Source organism: Panthera pardus, unplaced genomic scaffold, assembly GCF_024362965.1.
Source record: "Panthera pardus isolate Hobbes unplaced genomic scaffold, ASM2436296v1 HiC_scaffold_21, whole genome shotgun sequence".
NCBI classification, from domain to species: domain Eukaryota; kingdom Metazoa; phylum Chordata; class Mammalia; order Carnivora; family Felidae; genus Panthera; species Panthera pardus.
The window spans coordinates 31866421-31882580 of record NW_026526777.1 but is presented as its reverse complement, the minus strand read 5'-3'; the positions used below and the strand labels follow the sequence as shown (position 1 = coordinate 31882580).

General features: G+C 35.6%; 1 protein-coding gene across 3 annotated transcripts in view; it reads left to right on the top strand.

Moving 5' to 3' along the window:
- NEK7 (NIMA related kinase 7) overlaps positions 1–16160 on the top strand; it is a 158649-nt gene that overhangs the window by 125618 nt on the left and 16871 nt on the right. For all 3 annotated transcript variants that reach the window (XM_019430626.2, XM_019430616.2, XM_019430635.2), the window contains 2 exons: positions 7802–7896; positions 12066–12179. In XM_019430626.2, the coding sequence (XP_019286171.1) occupies positions 7802–7896; positions 12066–12179 (209 nt within the window). The remainder of the gene's footprint in view (positions 1–7801; positions 7897–12065; positions 12180–16160) is intronic.

Genomic DNA, 16160 nt, shown 5'->3' with positions numbered 1-16160 from the left:
TCAAAGGATGAATTTAATTGAATGTATCAGTACATGTGGGTTAGATTATGTTGCAGTAAGGAGTAATACCAAAATCTCAGCTGGCTTGGCGCTAAAGCATATGATGTCTCATCACCCACTGTGGGCCTTGTGTGGCCCTCTCGGGCAGCTGCCCTCCTCCATGTAGTGACTTGTCATTTCAGGCAGCTTCAATCTCATGTTATCTTCCTATCAACATAGCTTTTTGTCAGCTTGTGAGGGTAAGGGAACATGGACAATCACGTACTGGCTCTTAATTAAATTCTTCTGCTTCATTGTAACACAAATTACAACCAATCTTGTTTTATTGCCCAAAACAAGTCTCGTGGCCTTACCTATCTCAAGGGAATCGGGTAGCATAATTCTCCCGTGTGGTCAGGAAGAGGAGAACCAGAAATAATACATAATGAATGTGAGCATTGTCCACGGCCATGAGATAAAGCAAAAATTACCTGGTTTATTTTGTCTGTGGTTTGTTTTGTAGCCTTTCTCTACTTGTTTGTGTGTGTGTGTGGTGTGTGTGATGTATTTGTTGCTACTGCAACTAAAGCATAATTGACTCTCAATGGGAATGGTGAATAGAGAAGTAGCCATATATAGGGAATTTTCGTCACTCTAAGAGCAGAGAGATTACTATAATGATTATGATTTTTTTTCAGAAAAATTATTTTTAAATTCGGAATAATTCATGAAGCTCACCGTAGGATTGACCCCTCATGACTTTTCTCTTGATCAGTTAATCTATAGTTATCCCTGATGGATGTGTTTGTGATAGAGACCTTATTTTGGTCAAATTAAAAAAATTATAATAAAAACTATTACTTGCCAAGCTTCAGATACCAACTTGGATTAAGTGCCATGTAGCACATGAACTAATTTCTTTTGTATTACTCTAATTCAACATTAAGGTAGTTGTGATTACCTAAATTACAGTCATATCAATTAGTGAACAAACCAGATTTCATTTAAATTACGAAAGACCATATTTTATTCTTTTAGTCTTCTTAAGGTAAATGTATTGGCTTTTCCTACTTCCCCTGCCTTCCCTAAAAAAACTTAGAAAACATACCTCATACCATCCCAAAATAACCCAGTGAGTTTTAAGGGGTCGAACAATTTTCAAACCATATACTTTGCTCCTTAGCCCCCCAGTACCTAGTGTAGTTCTTGGTGTGTAGTCGGTTCTCAGCACATTGAATGTTCCAGTCTCCCATGCAATGCATGGATCATTAACACATTTGTATTTGTTTTCTATTTCTGCCCTAACAAATTACCACAAATTTAGTGGTTTACACTCTTTCTCCATCCTTACAGCCAACAATGGCAGGTAGAATTCCTCTCACACTTTGAATCTCTCCTGCCCCTTCCCTTGCATATCTTACTGATGATTTAGGATAATCGGTCTGTTTTAAAATCTATAGCCTTACGTTTGCAGAGTCGCTTTTGCTATGTAACATCTGATATACAGGTGTGACGCCAGAGGGCAAAGATTATGGGGGCCGGAATTCTGCTTACCACACGCTATTTTAGTAGACTTCATGGAGAATCTTTTGGATCTTCCTCTAAAGACTGACGGATAGAATGAAGCTGTTTAAAAGTCAGAGGTTTAATGGAAGTTTGCATTGTTGAAATTAAGCACTTTCTTTTTTGGCAGATATTTTGACATCAAAATTTCACATTTTCATTATAGACCGTTATGGGTGTTTTAGTGCACTGTGATGTACTTTTACTTTTAGGGAAGAACGTACCATACTTGACATAATACAAATTTTGCAGACAAGTTCTCTCTGTCATTACTATTAGTGCATTGGCAATTTTGTTTTGTTTGTTTTTTAGCAAAATTTTATTTAATTCTCAAGGGACTTCTCTCCTTAATACCAGCCCTGCTTCTTGAGTGGCTTACTCCATCATAGACTAGAATATAGGAGATAAAAAGTAATTTTAACAAAACTTAGTTAGAAAGGCCAATCTGCTCCAAAGGTATGTATAAGTAAATAAGATTAGTTAGCTACCATTTAAGCAAATCTATTTGCTTCGGAGTTGCTTTTATTATTCACAGTGAAGTGTTTCCTGTCTGCTGCAAAGGAGAAAAATGAGAATAATTAGATTAATAATGTTGCAATATGGCACTTTTTTACTTGCTTTACTAATGACCCCCAGAAGAGAAAAGATGGAGAATTTTCTTTTTGCATGTACATGTGTGAATTTAGCTATTACATGTGTTTGTTGTATATCCTGAAAATGGCATAGATTAAAAAAAAAAAAAAAGGTAACTAGAACTCTCTGATACTGATCCTTGTGCTATATAATATTTGAAACCCATTGCGGGGGAATTTTGTTGTTGTTGTTGTTGTTAGGATTGTTTGAATTCCTCTTTACCTTCCACAAGGAGATAAATAGTTCTCAGATTTCGTGATGTTGCCAGAAGAGTAAATGCATGGCCATCCATCACTCAAGCCAGATATCAGAATTTTCACACTGGAGTCTCTTGAGTGCACAATTCATGTTCCCCACACTATTTCCAAGTGTGATATAGCTTCTGATTTCAGCTTGGAAAATTAGTGTTCTTGAATCAGGCATTAAAACAGTTTCATTGTTGGTGCCAAGTGCCACCTGTGGTCACATACTGGTTTTTCCCACACCTTTCCCTAGCACCTCTCTGTGGATTTTCTTTGGCTTATCCCCCTTCATAGTTTGACGTGGTTTGGGGCCATAAAGGCAGCATATGTTCAGTCAGTGCTATAGGCTACTTTCACGGATTTATTTTTAACATTCTGTCCTTTCTTGACTTAAATAATGGCTCTAAGAAGAAGCTACTATCTGATTTTAAACTGCATGTTTCACCTCTCAGTCACCGTAACAAGGATGTATTTGAAATAATCAGAGCAGCTGTTAGAGTAGTGGAATTTCCACATGTAGCCCATTGAACCCAGACCCTGATTCCTGGCTTCTCATATGTACATACTGACTTTTAGAAGGCTTCTCTACTCCTTTATTTGAAAATATACAGTTTTCTGTTGTTGTTTTGTTTTGTTTTTATTTTTTAAGTTATATTTCACAGTGGTCAGTTTTAATGGAATAACTGTTTATTTAAAAGCAAGTTTGAAATACCTGGTTTGAATTCCAAATCCACACCTTACCTATTTTGTGATCTTTGGCAAATTATGTGACCTCCCAATGCCTCCTCTCTAAAACGAGGTAACAGTAGTAATATCTCCTGAGACCACTTCATAATGATCCCCATGTCACCAGCGCATGAGCCCCATGAGGGCAGGATTTAGTCTGTTTAGTTCTATCTCCCCAGCACTTAGAACAGTGTGTGCCTTATAGTAGGGACCCACTAAACATTTGGTAAAAGTTCAGCCAGATAATTCACATAATGCATTTACACAGTCCCTAGAGCAGGGTAACAATAACAATAACGTTTTCAGGGCCCCGGGGTGGCTCAGTCTGTTGAGAGTATGACTTAGGCTCAGGTCATCATCTTGTGGTTCGTGAGTTTGAGCCCCGCCTCCAGCTCTACACTGACAGCTCAGAACCTGGAGCCTGCTTCTGATTCTGTGTCTCCCTCTTCCCTCCCCTGCTCACGCGCTCTCTCTCTCGCGCTCTCAAAAATAAAATGAACATTAAAAAATTAAAGAAAAAACAGTAACATTTTCTGAGTTTTTCTCCCTCAGCATTATTAAAGCTCTTAAATGTCATCAGTTGCACTTAAAAGATGACAAATTTTATTTTAGAATTTTCTTTTGCAGAAGAAATACTACTCTACCACCCAGCCATTCTGTATTAACCATAGATAATACTTACAATTAAATACATTTGGCCTCTCTCTGTTAAGTCTGCCAACATAGTTTCTGGGCTGATTTAAGATTATGAAGGAAAGAATGAAAATTAATTCTTATTCCCTGAAGTTGTGTCTATCTGTGTGTTTTTTTGAAATCAAACTGAGATATAAGATGATTAGGGTCCTTTTAATGTTCCCAACAAGAAAGGTTCAAAGCTTTCATTTCTGCAGTTTGCTTTAATTCTAAGAGAACATTTCTAAACTGAATTTGTTTGTTTGTACTCTCTGACTTAAAACACTCCACTCCACTTTCCTATGTAATAGCTTAAAGAAAAAAAGGACTATATTACTTTTTTCCATTTTACTTCCCATCTGGATTTTTGTAGGTTTTTGTTTTGTTTTGTTTTGTTTTTTTATGAGTGCTGCAGAATTCAGAGCAAAATGGTCTCACAAATCATCTCTTCTTTCTCATCACTGCATCTTAGAGGTGAGGGAAGTGAATAAAAAGAGAAGTTAGTTCTAAGTGTTCCTAGCTAGTGAGGTAAGATGTGAAATACGTTTCCTGATCTTTGAATGGTTTTGCCCTTTGAATGGTTTTGTTTGTTTCAAACAAACAAAACGAAATGGAAAAGAAAAAAAAATAGCAACCCAATCTAACCTATAAACAGATGCCTCAGTAGTTCTATTTTTTCTCAATTCAAGTCTTTGCAGAAATTGTAGTACTAAATGTTGAAAAAATTCTGCATCTAACTTGTTCTGATAATATGGAAGTTATTAATTAATTTAGTCATGTATTCCATAATAAAATGTTAGCAGAATTTTTTGACTCTTAAGCATAATGTAGAACTTCTTTTGTTGAGGATAAATTTTAGAACGTATTTATTGTTAATAGAGTATACACAGTGTGAAGCTTTTCCCATCTTATTTGTATTTGAATGATTATCTTAGTATATTTCAAAGATCCAATAGCGTTTTTAGTTGTTAGCAATTTTCCCCTAATATCAGCCTTTCTCTGTTACTGTTTTTTCTTTTTTTTTATGACGTTATCATCCATTTCTTACTTTCACGTATGTCAGGAGGTCCAAATAAATATCTGCTATGGTAAGATATATTCCCATTTTATCTACAGCCATAAATTCTCAAAAGATTAGTAAAATTACACAACTTGCTGTCTCCATGCGCCTCAACACACAGTAATTTGCATGATCGTTTTAGTATCTAATCATATCATTCTATAACTCTCCCTTTTCTTGTACAGTTGTTAAGTCACAACATTCTTGAGGCAGTAGTAATAATAGACACAGCTGTTGTGGATTTTGTAAAAGGCTTTTAGGAAATAATTATATATCCATTAAATTTGAAATGTGGAAGACCTATCACTGCATGAAAATGTATTTCATATTTTCCTGAGCACTTAAATGTTTTGACCTCTCTGCTAGGTAGAGAGGAAGGATGAATCTGTTTATGTGATGGGGTGCAACCTCTCTGCTCAGTGTCAGTCAGTAGAAGAGCCTTGTCCAGGATGGAGGTGCACTTTAGGGAGCATGTAAGAGGGAGCGAGTGGAAATTACCTCTTCTGCCGTGTTCCGCAGTTAATTATGATCTTATCCAATTAATAATTGTAGTGCAGGATACACACTTTCTCCTCTTCCTACATAATGACTCTTGGAAATGTGTCAATCAAAAGGTGAGTAGCATCCTTAGATTTACATTTTAATATATTCAAGATCTGTATACCTGAAATATTAAAACGAAATACACCTGTTTAGCCTAAAGAAGTTTGTTGTTTATAATATGAAGAGGAATCAGCATCTAAGTGTGCAGTGTCAGTGTTAACCCAATACGTCACTTTTTGTAATGACCGCTAGCAGCTCACTCGAAAAGACCTTTCTTCCCATTAAACTGTTTTACATTATAAGTTTAGCTCAGTCAAATACCCTCATCATTCTTTTTCTCTGCTTCCTTCACTTGTGGGTCGTCCGTGAGTTCAGTTGTGTTGCAGTTAAGGTGTTGTGCTGGGGCTAATCTCTGTAAAACGCTAGCATTTGTTCTTTTTCCCTATCATCAATCTTTCACACTCCTATCAAACCCCTAATGTATCAGCAGGTTTCCCAGAGCTACTGGTTAAAATTACCTTTGCTTTTGGTAAACTCTGAACCTTCAAGCCTCAGTGTTTTCAGTTGCCCCCTGTGGATTCCGTGAAGCCTCTCTCTGCACATTCCTCACTGCCACTCACTTGCTTTATGTCCTGAAACCAGGAGCCTGTGCAGAGCCCTCTTATTATTCCAAGTGTACCCACCACCCGTCCTTAGGTCGAGGGAGGGTGTAAATACCTCCAATAATCAGTGTCGCTGATGCAAGCTACAAGTGAAGGTGGTTGAAGCTCCCAAAGCTGGAGAGCTCATGTTTATTTTACCCGATAACAATTCAGATTGTTTAATCCTTGCTGTTTCTGAAAGTTTCTTAGCTTTTCTGACCCTGACAGACATTGGCAAACTTCCTTGCCTCGAAATAAGTACTACAATTAAGTAGGTTATTTCTTAAGGTTTGTCTTAACTAATTTCATATTTGACTAGTTCATATTTTATTTAAATTTATTTTATCCTCCTATGGTCCTGTTCTTTTTTCATTTCTTCGCTTTCATAGAAACTACCCTTTTGTCCATTGTGACTAGGACCCTCCATTCTTAGTAAAAATGGATTCCAGTACAGATAGGATTCCTTGTGGATACGTAGTTCCTGACGTTTTCACCTTCAGTGCAGTATAGTTTCCACACACAACTATTAGTTTGCAACCTTATTCTTTTGGAAAACCGACTCCTGCCTTTGAGAATGACACTTTGTTGCTGTGGCTCTTCCAGTTGTCTCTGACTAAATACCCCTGCTCAGGACTGTGAGTTACAGTCTCATTAAGATTTACACTAACTGTCTGGGGAGTTCTTGAAAATTAATAGAAAAAGGGAAATGTCCTTCTCTCTGTGAGTAGCAGCATCTTTTTTGGTAGGTTTTCCTCAAGCGAGTAAAATTCTAAAATCTCGTTCTCAAACTTTGGGTCTCTATTTGGCAAAAAAAAAAAACCCTTAGGCTAATGATTGTGAAGTAGCCATCTATATCTGAAATTGAAGATAGTCGCTTTGAACGTCACTTAACTGTTTTTACCTTTCAAAAAATAACTTACATGCCTTTGCTTACTTTTAAATGTTTAATAAATATTAATTTATTACATTATGATTTATAATGTTAGCATTTTGTAAAATGGCCATAAAAAGGGGAAACATGTATAAGCACATCAAAAGAAACAAAAATAAAAATTATCTACAGTATCTTGTCTTTAAAAAAGTCTCAGTAGTAATAACTCAGATATTTTTCTAGGGATGTCCGTGACCTTTCACATATGTTATTGTGTAACCTTTGATGCACAAAAGTCTGTTCTAATGTTTCAAAAGTGGTAGTAGGTAGGGTACTGAAGGGTAATGATTATATCATTCATAATTTTAAGAGCTACAACTGTGTTATAAGGAATGTTTATTAAAGTTAATGAGCATGATTTATTTATATACACTCTACTAAATTGTTATATATTAATGTTTATATTAAGTACATGATTATACCATCATGCTTGATTATTTGAGATATGCAAGCTGTATTTTTTTTTTTAATAAAGAAATGAAGCCAATGTGAATCACTTGAGTAGATTTTCTTGTTAGAATTCCTTGGTTTTACTTTAGTTATGCTCCCGAGAACCTCCCTGAATTGATCCAAAGGAAATAAAGTTCAACTCACCACACCCTTTTTAATATAGGATAGATGTTGCTGTGCTGTATAAGGGTCAGGGAGTAGAGGAAGTTAAAAAGTTTTAAGTATTCGCAAAAACCATTTTCTGATTCTAAAGAATTATTTTGGTGATATTTTCTAATCTAGAATTTTGTGTCTAAAATTTCTTACCACAGCTGCATCTTCATTTTTAGACTCCTTGTTTTGTTTGGTTTGCTTTTTGCAGTGGGTACACCTTATTACATGTCTCCAGAGAGAATCCATGAAAATGGATACAACTTCAAATCTGACATCTGGTCTCTTGGCTGTCTACTCTATGAGGTAGGTAATGTTGATAAATTCCGTATATTGACGTATTTTAGTTACTATAATATATTTCCTCCATTCTTATACACTTATTTTATTTCTGAATGATGTTTAAGAATTAGCTTTTTGGTTACGAAAGGTTAATTCATTGACTTAGTAATTGTTTTTGTAACGGTAATTATACATTCTTGCACATTTATTTCCTCTAAATATTTTTAAATTGTTTCCTTCTGGTGAGAATTTTATTTTGAAAAATATTTGTAATGTTAATGTAATGTTTTTCTGCATATCTTATGTATGAAAATGTACACCTGAACATCTGTAAAATAACTTGCTTATCCATGCATAGCAGGGCAAGTATAATGGAATGGATTTAAAACACGAAAGTATGGTGAATATCTTTTTCAGTACTCTTTCACTCTTACGGAGAGGAATTCAGCTTTAAGGATAGTAGGTAAATAGATAATTTTTCTAGGTCATCACTTAATTTTGTTTCCATGAGTAAACAGTTGTATTGGTAAAGCTTAGTGAAATTCTCTCCTGTTCTACTGGTGATAATTTATGAAAGGAAAATGGAAATCATCTAGGTAGATCCTCTAGCAAATATTGCCATGCAGTGATTTGGATGGATAGAAAAAAAGCATACTATGAGCACATTTTACATCCACATTATAGAGTAATGGTATGAAAAAGCACTCAAGACTAGTGACTTCTGTAAATTTATGTTTTAATCGAATGGTATAATTTTCCTAGTGACACAGGCTTTAAGTCAGAGCTGTTAATTAAAGGTTAGTCTACATCTAAGTAACTATTTTAATAAAATAAAATGAAGGAAAATAATACATGGAATCACTTTCATGTTTTAACGTACGTAAAAGAAATCTAAAGTGTATAGACAGAAGCCACTGTATTTCTTACTCTATATTTTGTGTTCCTGTCCTCCTGATTTAAATGAAATATATGATGAGATCATGTATTTTAATTGCCCACCTATTACTTGGAAGTAAAGCAGCAGAAGGTTTATTTTTTTAATGTGTATCATGATCTTTAATTATATATTATGGTTTATACTTTCAAATTTCCTTAATTTAAGGAACCTGAGATTATTTATTTTTTTCTTCCAACTAAAGTGACTAATGACCACTTTAAAGAATGGATTTTTAAATATTCTTAGGTAACATTCCTAGGATAATTTTTATTATGAAAAATTATGAATCAGTGATATGACAAAATATGTTCTTATGTATGCACTAGAGATTAAAAGAGATTATGCTCACTAATTTGATACAACGCTGAAAAGAATTGATTTTGATTATATTAAGTTGCTACAATGTTTAAATACCACTTTGTACATTTTTAAATATTTCATATTTGTTTAGGTAACGTTAGATTTCTTTATGTCATAATCTTATATTATCAAGGCAGCATTTTCCTTTTAAACATCTAAAGGTAAACAACAAATTGGTTTGCACTAACAAGATGAAATTTAGCAATGAAAGAGAAAAAGTTCAATTAAGGTAATGAAGGTTTTTTGAGAAGTTCGTCTGATTCTTTTAGGGTCACTAGACATATCAGAACTGAAATAATTCTTCACATTCTGGATTTGCTTTGAGAGGCAGTGTCTCATTTTTATGTATTTTTAAAATGATCACCAAAACAGAAATTATTTCTTTGGACACTCCTACATCCATGAGTTTTATGTGTTGTGGACGATTTTGAGTTAAAAGTATTTATCATGGTAATGATAGTTCTCATCTCAGTAAATTTTCTCAGTTCCTCTGTGCAACTCATGTGGAAAGGACTAAAATTTTTCTAAAGATTTAATTTACCTTTATGTTCTGTCTCCTTCCAGTTATGTTTCCATATAATGTTAATAGAAATACCCAGCAATTAATCTTTCAAAAATTGGCCACAACCTCTCTCAGACATTTTATATTATATCCCACTAAGACTTTACTCTTAACAATGAAGGAGCAGGAAGCTTTTTTGAAAATGTATTTTAAACTCAGAAAATTAGACTTTCAAATATTCCTGAAACCTCAAAAAAAAAAAAAAAAACTAGCAGTACAGTTTTAATTGATATGCAACAAAGTAGACTTTACTAATTAAAATCAAGATGCTGTGCTTTTGCTACATGGACCTTTACATGGAAAAGTAGGTTTTACACATTTCCTTTATTGTTCAGTGCAGCAATTGCATCCTTCTAGGGTTGTAGGTTGGTGGCTTACAGTTCAAAAAAAAAGAGAGCTGCCACCAGCCCCGAAGACAGACAGTGGGCTTTCGTCCCTCCGACACCCCCAGAATACTAATCAGGAAAGTCAGACCCTGGAGGTCAGGGAGCAAGTCAATCATTCTAGCGATCGTCTCAGTGTGGAGGATCAAATTAGCCTGAAAAATTCAGCTGCTGGGAGGAGAGGGCGAGCAGCTGTCAGGGGCAGCATCGAGATGCACTAATGAACCAGATGAATAGTGCAAAAGCTTGAAAATAAAAACAGGACAGTTGACATTTTTCATCTGTCAAAGCAGGAGATGCATGAAAATATACTATTCCTGTTTTAACTCCTTAGGGGACATTCAGATTTTTTTTTTTTTTTTAACTCTGCAGTATTGAGACAAAAGTGCTGTAATGAACTCCTAACAGAGGATAATGAATATATGTACATTTACGTAGGGTTTTTGCAAACGTGGAAAGACTATAGTTTATATATACGGTGTATTTTTTTCTAAGGTGGCATTTATAATTCTCTATTATAAAGTGTCCTTGCATTTTAAACCAAACCAGAAAACGTGATCATTCTTGATAGCGCCTCTTCGAGAAATTTCCTCTCAGATGGAGGGTTTTATATGTTTAGGGCCATTCGTATTGTTTTTACTTTTTTCTCCTCATGTGGAACAACCTTTCCTGAGGTGGTTTCATATGGGTTTATGTAAGTTTTATATAAAATGCGGGCTGGGTAAAACTGTGTCAAGCTACTTTGCAGGTTTGATTTCCAGTGCCGTCCCCTCCTCGTTTAAGGCTGCGAAGGAGTTAAAGCTCTGTCTGGAGCACCAGAAGACAGATGAGAGCCATTTTCAGCTTGTCCTGTCCCCACTGACGCTCACTGAGTAGCACAGCATGGACTAGCGTGTTTCACACACACTCTGCCTGTCTGGGGAATGTACACATTGTCCTTCCAAAATCAAACTTATTAGCACATGTAGAAAAGGGTGACTGACTTTGGGGCAGCCTCGCACTCCGTGTTGTATTCTTGCTGCTGCGGTTCAAAGATTTAGAAGGTTTTGAACAGGATGCGAACATTTTAAATTGAATTTTTTAGTTTGTAGCCCTGCTTACCACAGTACTTGCTTGCACTTTAAATGTCAACTTAGAACCTTGTCTGAAAATAAATTTAAATCCAATAATGTCTTTTTCAAAGTTGATCATTCTTTGAGTCTTTTTTTTTTTTTTTCTGGATAGAAATCTCATTTGGATGCCTTGAAGGAACCGCTATGACTCAGAGAGGTTTTGAACATATTTAGTATTTTTGAGACAATATCGAAAGAAAAGAAGTTCTAGTTCATTGTAAACTACTTGAGAATCAGTTATAACATTCAGATTGGAAGGCATTGTTTTTCTTCTCAGAATAATCCTTCCCTACAGAAACTGTCATGCAGGATGAAATGCTGTACATTCTACTCCCCAAACCATTGCTTAGATTATAATTCATTTTCAATTTCAGTTTCATTTTTGTGATATTTTGACCATTGCATGGTTGTTATATACCACTGAGGTCTGTTTAGTCATGAGATGGATTGGTTGTTTTTTATGGCATTATATTTACAAAGCGTTTTAAGTTTCTTTATGTTCTTTTTTCTTAATACTGGGGTATGTCATATATGTATGTATGAGTGTGGTGTGTGTGTGTGTGTATAAGTACACACACACACACACCACACACACACATACACTAACCATTTCTCCCTTAAGGGATTTTAAATGTTGACAAAAATAACCAAAAATTGTAATAAGATTTATAGAACTTACTCGATAATTCTCAGAAAGGAATATTCATAAAATCTAAATGCCCCAAATAACTTTATTGAAAGTATTTGTAGCTGTTTCTACCCCTGTGTAATATACTCGATGAAATCTCATTTAAAAGTTACCATATAACTATATCAGTTTCATTGGGAGCATTTTACAGATGGCTGCGTTACAGAGTCCTTTCTATGGTGACAAAATGAATTTGTACTCGCTGTGTAAGAAGATAGAACAGTGTGACTACCCACCTCTTCCTTCAGATCACTATTCAGAGGAAGTAAGTCATTTGTCGGTCTATGTGTTTGTCTGTTGTTCATTTCGCTAACGTTCGCATTTTATTAAGAAAAAAAATTTTTTTTTTTAATCCAGAAACACAAATGACAAGTATGGTGGCAGAAATTGCACTTTTCATTCTGTATTCCTTCTCTTGGAGACTTACTGTTTAAAGGGTTGACTCTGCAGTTCCTAAAGTGGAGTAGAACACAGCACAGCATGTGGTGTGAAATTGGTCAGTTCTTAGGTGTGATGAGAAGGGTAGCTGACTTTGCAGCATACTGAACACGGCAAAGGGCAGAATCTGTGCTCAAACCCCGGCTCTCGTTGACCAGCATGGCTGGTGCCTTCTTCATAAGGCAATTGGTCACTCTCACAGTCTCAGACCAACAGTTACAACTTTCCATTTTGGCAGAACTTCCTCTCATCCATGTTTTCCACAATTTGAAGCATACGTCTTTTAGCTTTACGTGTCTCTACCTTGTTCTTTCAGAGTTACCCTCCCTCCTTCGACCATATCTAACTTGTCATTGCCTCACTGTCGCTATCAAATCCCTGTGGGAAATGTTTTGAGGTTGTCATTAGTAGACATGTTAAAATGTATATTGGGTGGGATTGAAAATTTTAGGAAACTTTACTGTATTAAAATCTGAGTCTGAATCCTTGTCTTGCTTTGGTGGTTCATCGAAGTACGTTGCTTTGGCTCTACCCAACATATAGTTTTTTTTTTTATTGAACAAAACCTCTCCTATTTTAGCCCAGTACATTTTGCCAGTATTTAAGGAGGAGATAGGCAGAACAGCAATATCTTGGGTAAACTAAATGTGTTCACATAACTCTTTTTGGAAAGCTTACTGGGGAACATACCCAGAGAAAACACTGTCTTGAGTTAGGACATCTCACCCTCTCATGAGCAACAGATTTTTTGCCCAAGGGAAATGGCAAGGAGCAAAGGAAAATATAAAACAATTATAACATTCACTTATTAGGTAGTCTTGTCACTCTATCTTGAAATGAATAGCAATCGGTTTTAGTTTTATAGAAGGAAAATTGAGTCAGTGTAACTTGAATAATAAATCTCTCTAAAGAATTTTTAGCATGTGGAAAGCATTTGAGGGCCTAGAATGCTGTAAGTACCTTTTTTCCCTGTGGTTTTGATACTAATAATCACTTGATGCCTGGTGTTGTTGTTGTTGTTGTTGTTTGTTTGTTTCATAGCCTTTGTATTGCGGTAATTAAAAATAAACTCTGATAAGGCAAGGATGATGATTTAGAAGTATTACCTTTATTTGATGTTAATGCTATTATGTTAGCCATTTTTAATTACTATTTTGGGTATGGAATATAAATATGGCATTTCACAAAACCAACTTCAGAATGATAGGCCTGGAAATACAGTAGGGTGTGAACAATAATGCAAAATGATGGCAAGAATGTCAGGGGCCGTTCTTTGTTGTGTCATTCATGCTGTCTTCTTTTTTCCATGAAGCGCATGAATATTTCACATATCTGCATCCTCATCCCCTATTCTTCTTGACTAATTTTCAGACTGTCTGAATTTGCATTTCACATGGTAGCTGATTAGGAGATGCGGAGTGCAGCAGTGAAGCCTCAGCAGGCGGTTACCATGGTGACCTTCAGCAGGATTTTAATGATGATACCACTAGTGGTTCGTTGAAGTCGGCCTGCCTGCAGGGCTACCTCACCGCAGCTAAGTGTGAAGTTGGATATGCGGATTCTCAGCCAAGGGGCAGATATCAAAGTCTGGCCCAGATAGAAGGTCTCAGAGTTGGGAAGGGAAAACAGATTCCACTTTTTAGCTCACCCTATATAGTCACCAGTTTCGAAAAGAGATATAAAGCGAAACATGTTGTATGGGGTACTTTCCAAAGAAGACAGTACAGTTTCTTATGTTGGTAAAATCTGTCGTGATGCTGTGGTGAAATAGAAGGCTATTAAACTAGGTAAACACGGAAACGAATTCTTACTAAAGAAATGAGGTACGAAAAATACAGACTAATAATGTTAATCGAATCTTTTCAGTTATGTGGAAAAGTTCTCAGAACAAGAGCTTTGAAATGCAGATGTGCTAATAAATATTTTCTCTCCTTAAGTAGGAACTCTGTTTGTAACATAATTACTCAGGATTTATGGTAGCAAAAAACCTGAGCAGCTTTGATGCTGTGATACTTTAGTGGGATCTCAAATATTTCCTTATATAGTAGGCTTTTTAGATCTCTTAAAAGTTCAAATTGCCATTTCATTTTTTAGCATGAACAACGAAAAGTAAAGCATAAAGTTTCTAAATGACCAACTCTTAATTAAAGGACCAGTTCGCTAAGTGTCCATTCTACAGCTAAATCGGTAGCAGGCTCTGTAACTGTCTGAAAAATAAAAAAAATTAAGGAAATTAATTTCCCACTAAATGCCTATTAGGAAGCTTATCAAATTGATTTTAGCTCCTGCTACATTATTAAGGCTGCAGCCCAAAGAGGTTTTGAAGGGAGAATTTCATGAAAATAGTAGCTGTGCCCACCACCAGCCTTGATCAATAGGAATAAGGAACTCTATAAGATTTGTTTCTAGGTGTAGTCATTCCAGTTAGAAGAACTCAGCATTTAAAAGCTTGGGGTGTTTTTTATTTCTTATATTCAAGCATTACAAACCAAAAATGAGAAATAGTGTCCTTTGGAAAAATAAGCCCGGGTGCCAAATCTTTCCTTTTGAATGATACTGTTATCATTATGTACAAATGATTAGGACTATAGATTGAAATATGTCAGCTGTACATGAATGATATTGGGAGGTGTATATTTTATAGCTTAGTAAAACATTTTTGTTTATAGCAAACAGTAGCTTTTGGTGTTCAGTGCTCTTTCTTTTTCTAGTAATGGTCTCATTCGTGTATCACTGGGGAACTACTGTATTTAAAACCATAAAAATCTTGAGTTGAAAAGATAGATATTTTTCCTTAGATATCTCTTAGGTTTAATTAAACTTGGGATTGTTGGTGTTGTGCAATTAACATCCGTGAAGTTAAAATGTATTGAACATTTACTATATACAAGGAATTATGACTCAAAAGCGCCCTTGTAATCTGATCCTGGCTTATCTATCCAGACCTACTGATCACAGGATACTCTCTTCTTTCCCTAACTGTCCCAGTGCAGGTTATCCTCAAAGGTCCATGAATTTCCATGATTTTATGGATGCCGTTTCCTCTTTCTGAAATCCCCCTTCCCCTGTTCTTTACCAGGCTAACTTACCTCTTTGAAGCAAAGCTTGGGCATCCTCTCCCGCACTAAGTTTTCCTGCTCCCCTTTCTTCTCTCCCCATACCCTCCTCCCTTGGCAATACACTGCATGGCAGTCCTTTCTTTGCACACAGCCCCCACCTCCCACCCCCAGACTGTCTAGCTCCTGTTCCTGAGTAGCAGTAACTGCTTTTTATCTGTATCTCTAGGGCTTGGCATATTAAAAAGGTTCAGCCATTGATTGATGGAATGAGGAAGTGAAAGAATGAGATTAAAGGAATAAATGAAAAAATAAGTAAATGCACCAATTATTTGACAATTGGATGAATGAAAAAACTTCTCCAAAGAACTTTCTTTCCATCCAGTGAGGCAGACAATTACTCAAAAGACAGGCCAGAATCTATGATTATTTTATTTTATTGATATCACCCACCGTATGATTTTTTCATTCTTATCAACAAACAGCATCATTTCTGGAAATGCCCAGTGTCCATTTATTGGAAAATAAGACAAACAGATTTTTTTTTCCTTCCATTTCAGTATTTAATTTCTTTGAGAGTCACAGGAGTGGTCATCAAAAGTAAGCATTTTCACTGTTCTCTCAGTTATCTCATGACTCTTAAGTTGAAAAACAACAGCAAATAGTTATATTGACAGTTATTTACAAAGGGTAAAATGTGAGTCTGTGCTGAGTTCTTTTTAGCCAATACATTTTTTGAACATCTGTAGCAT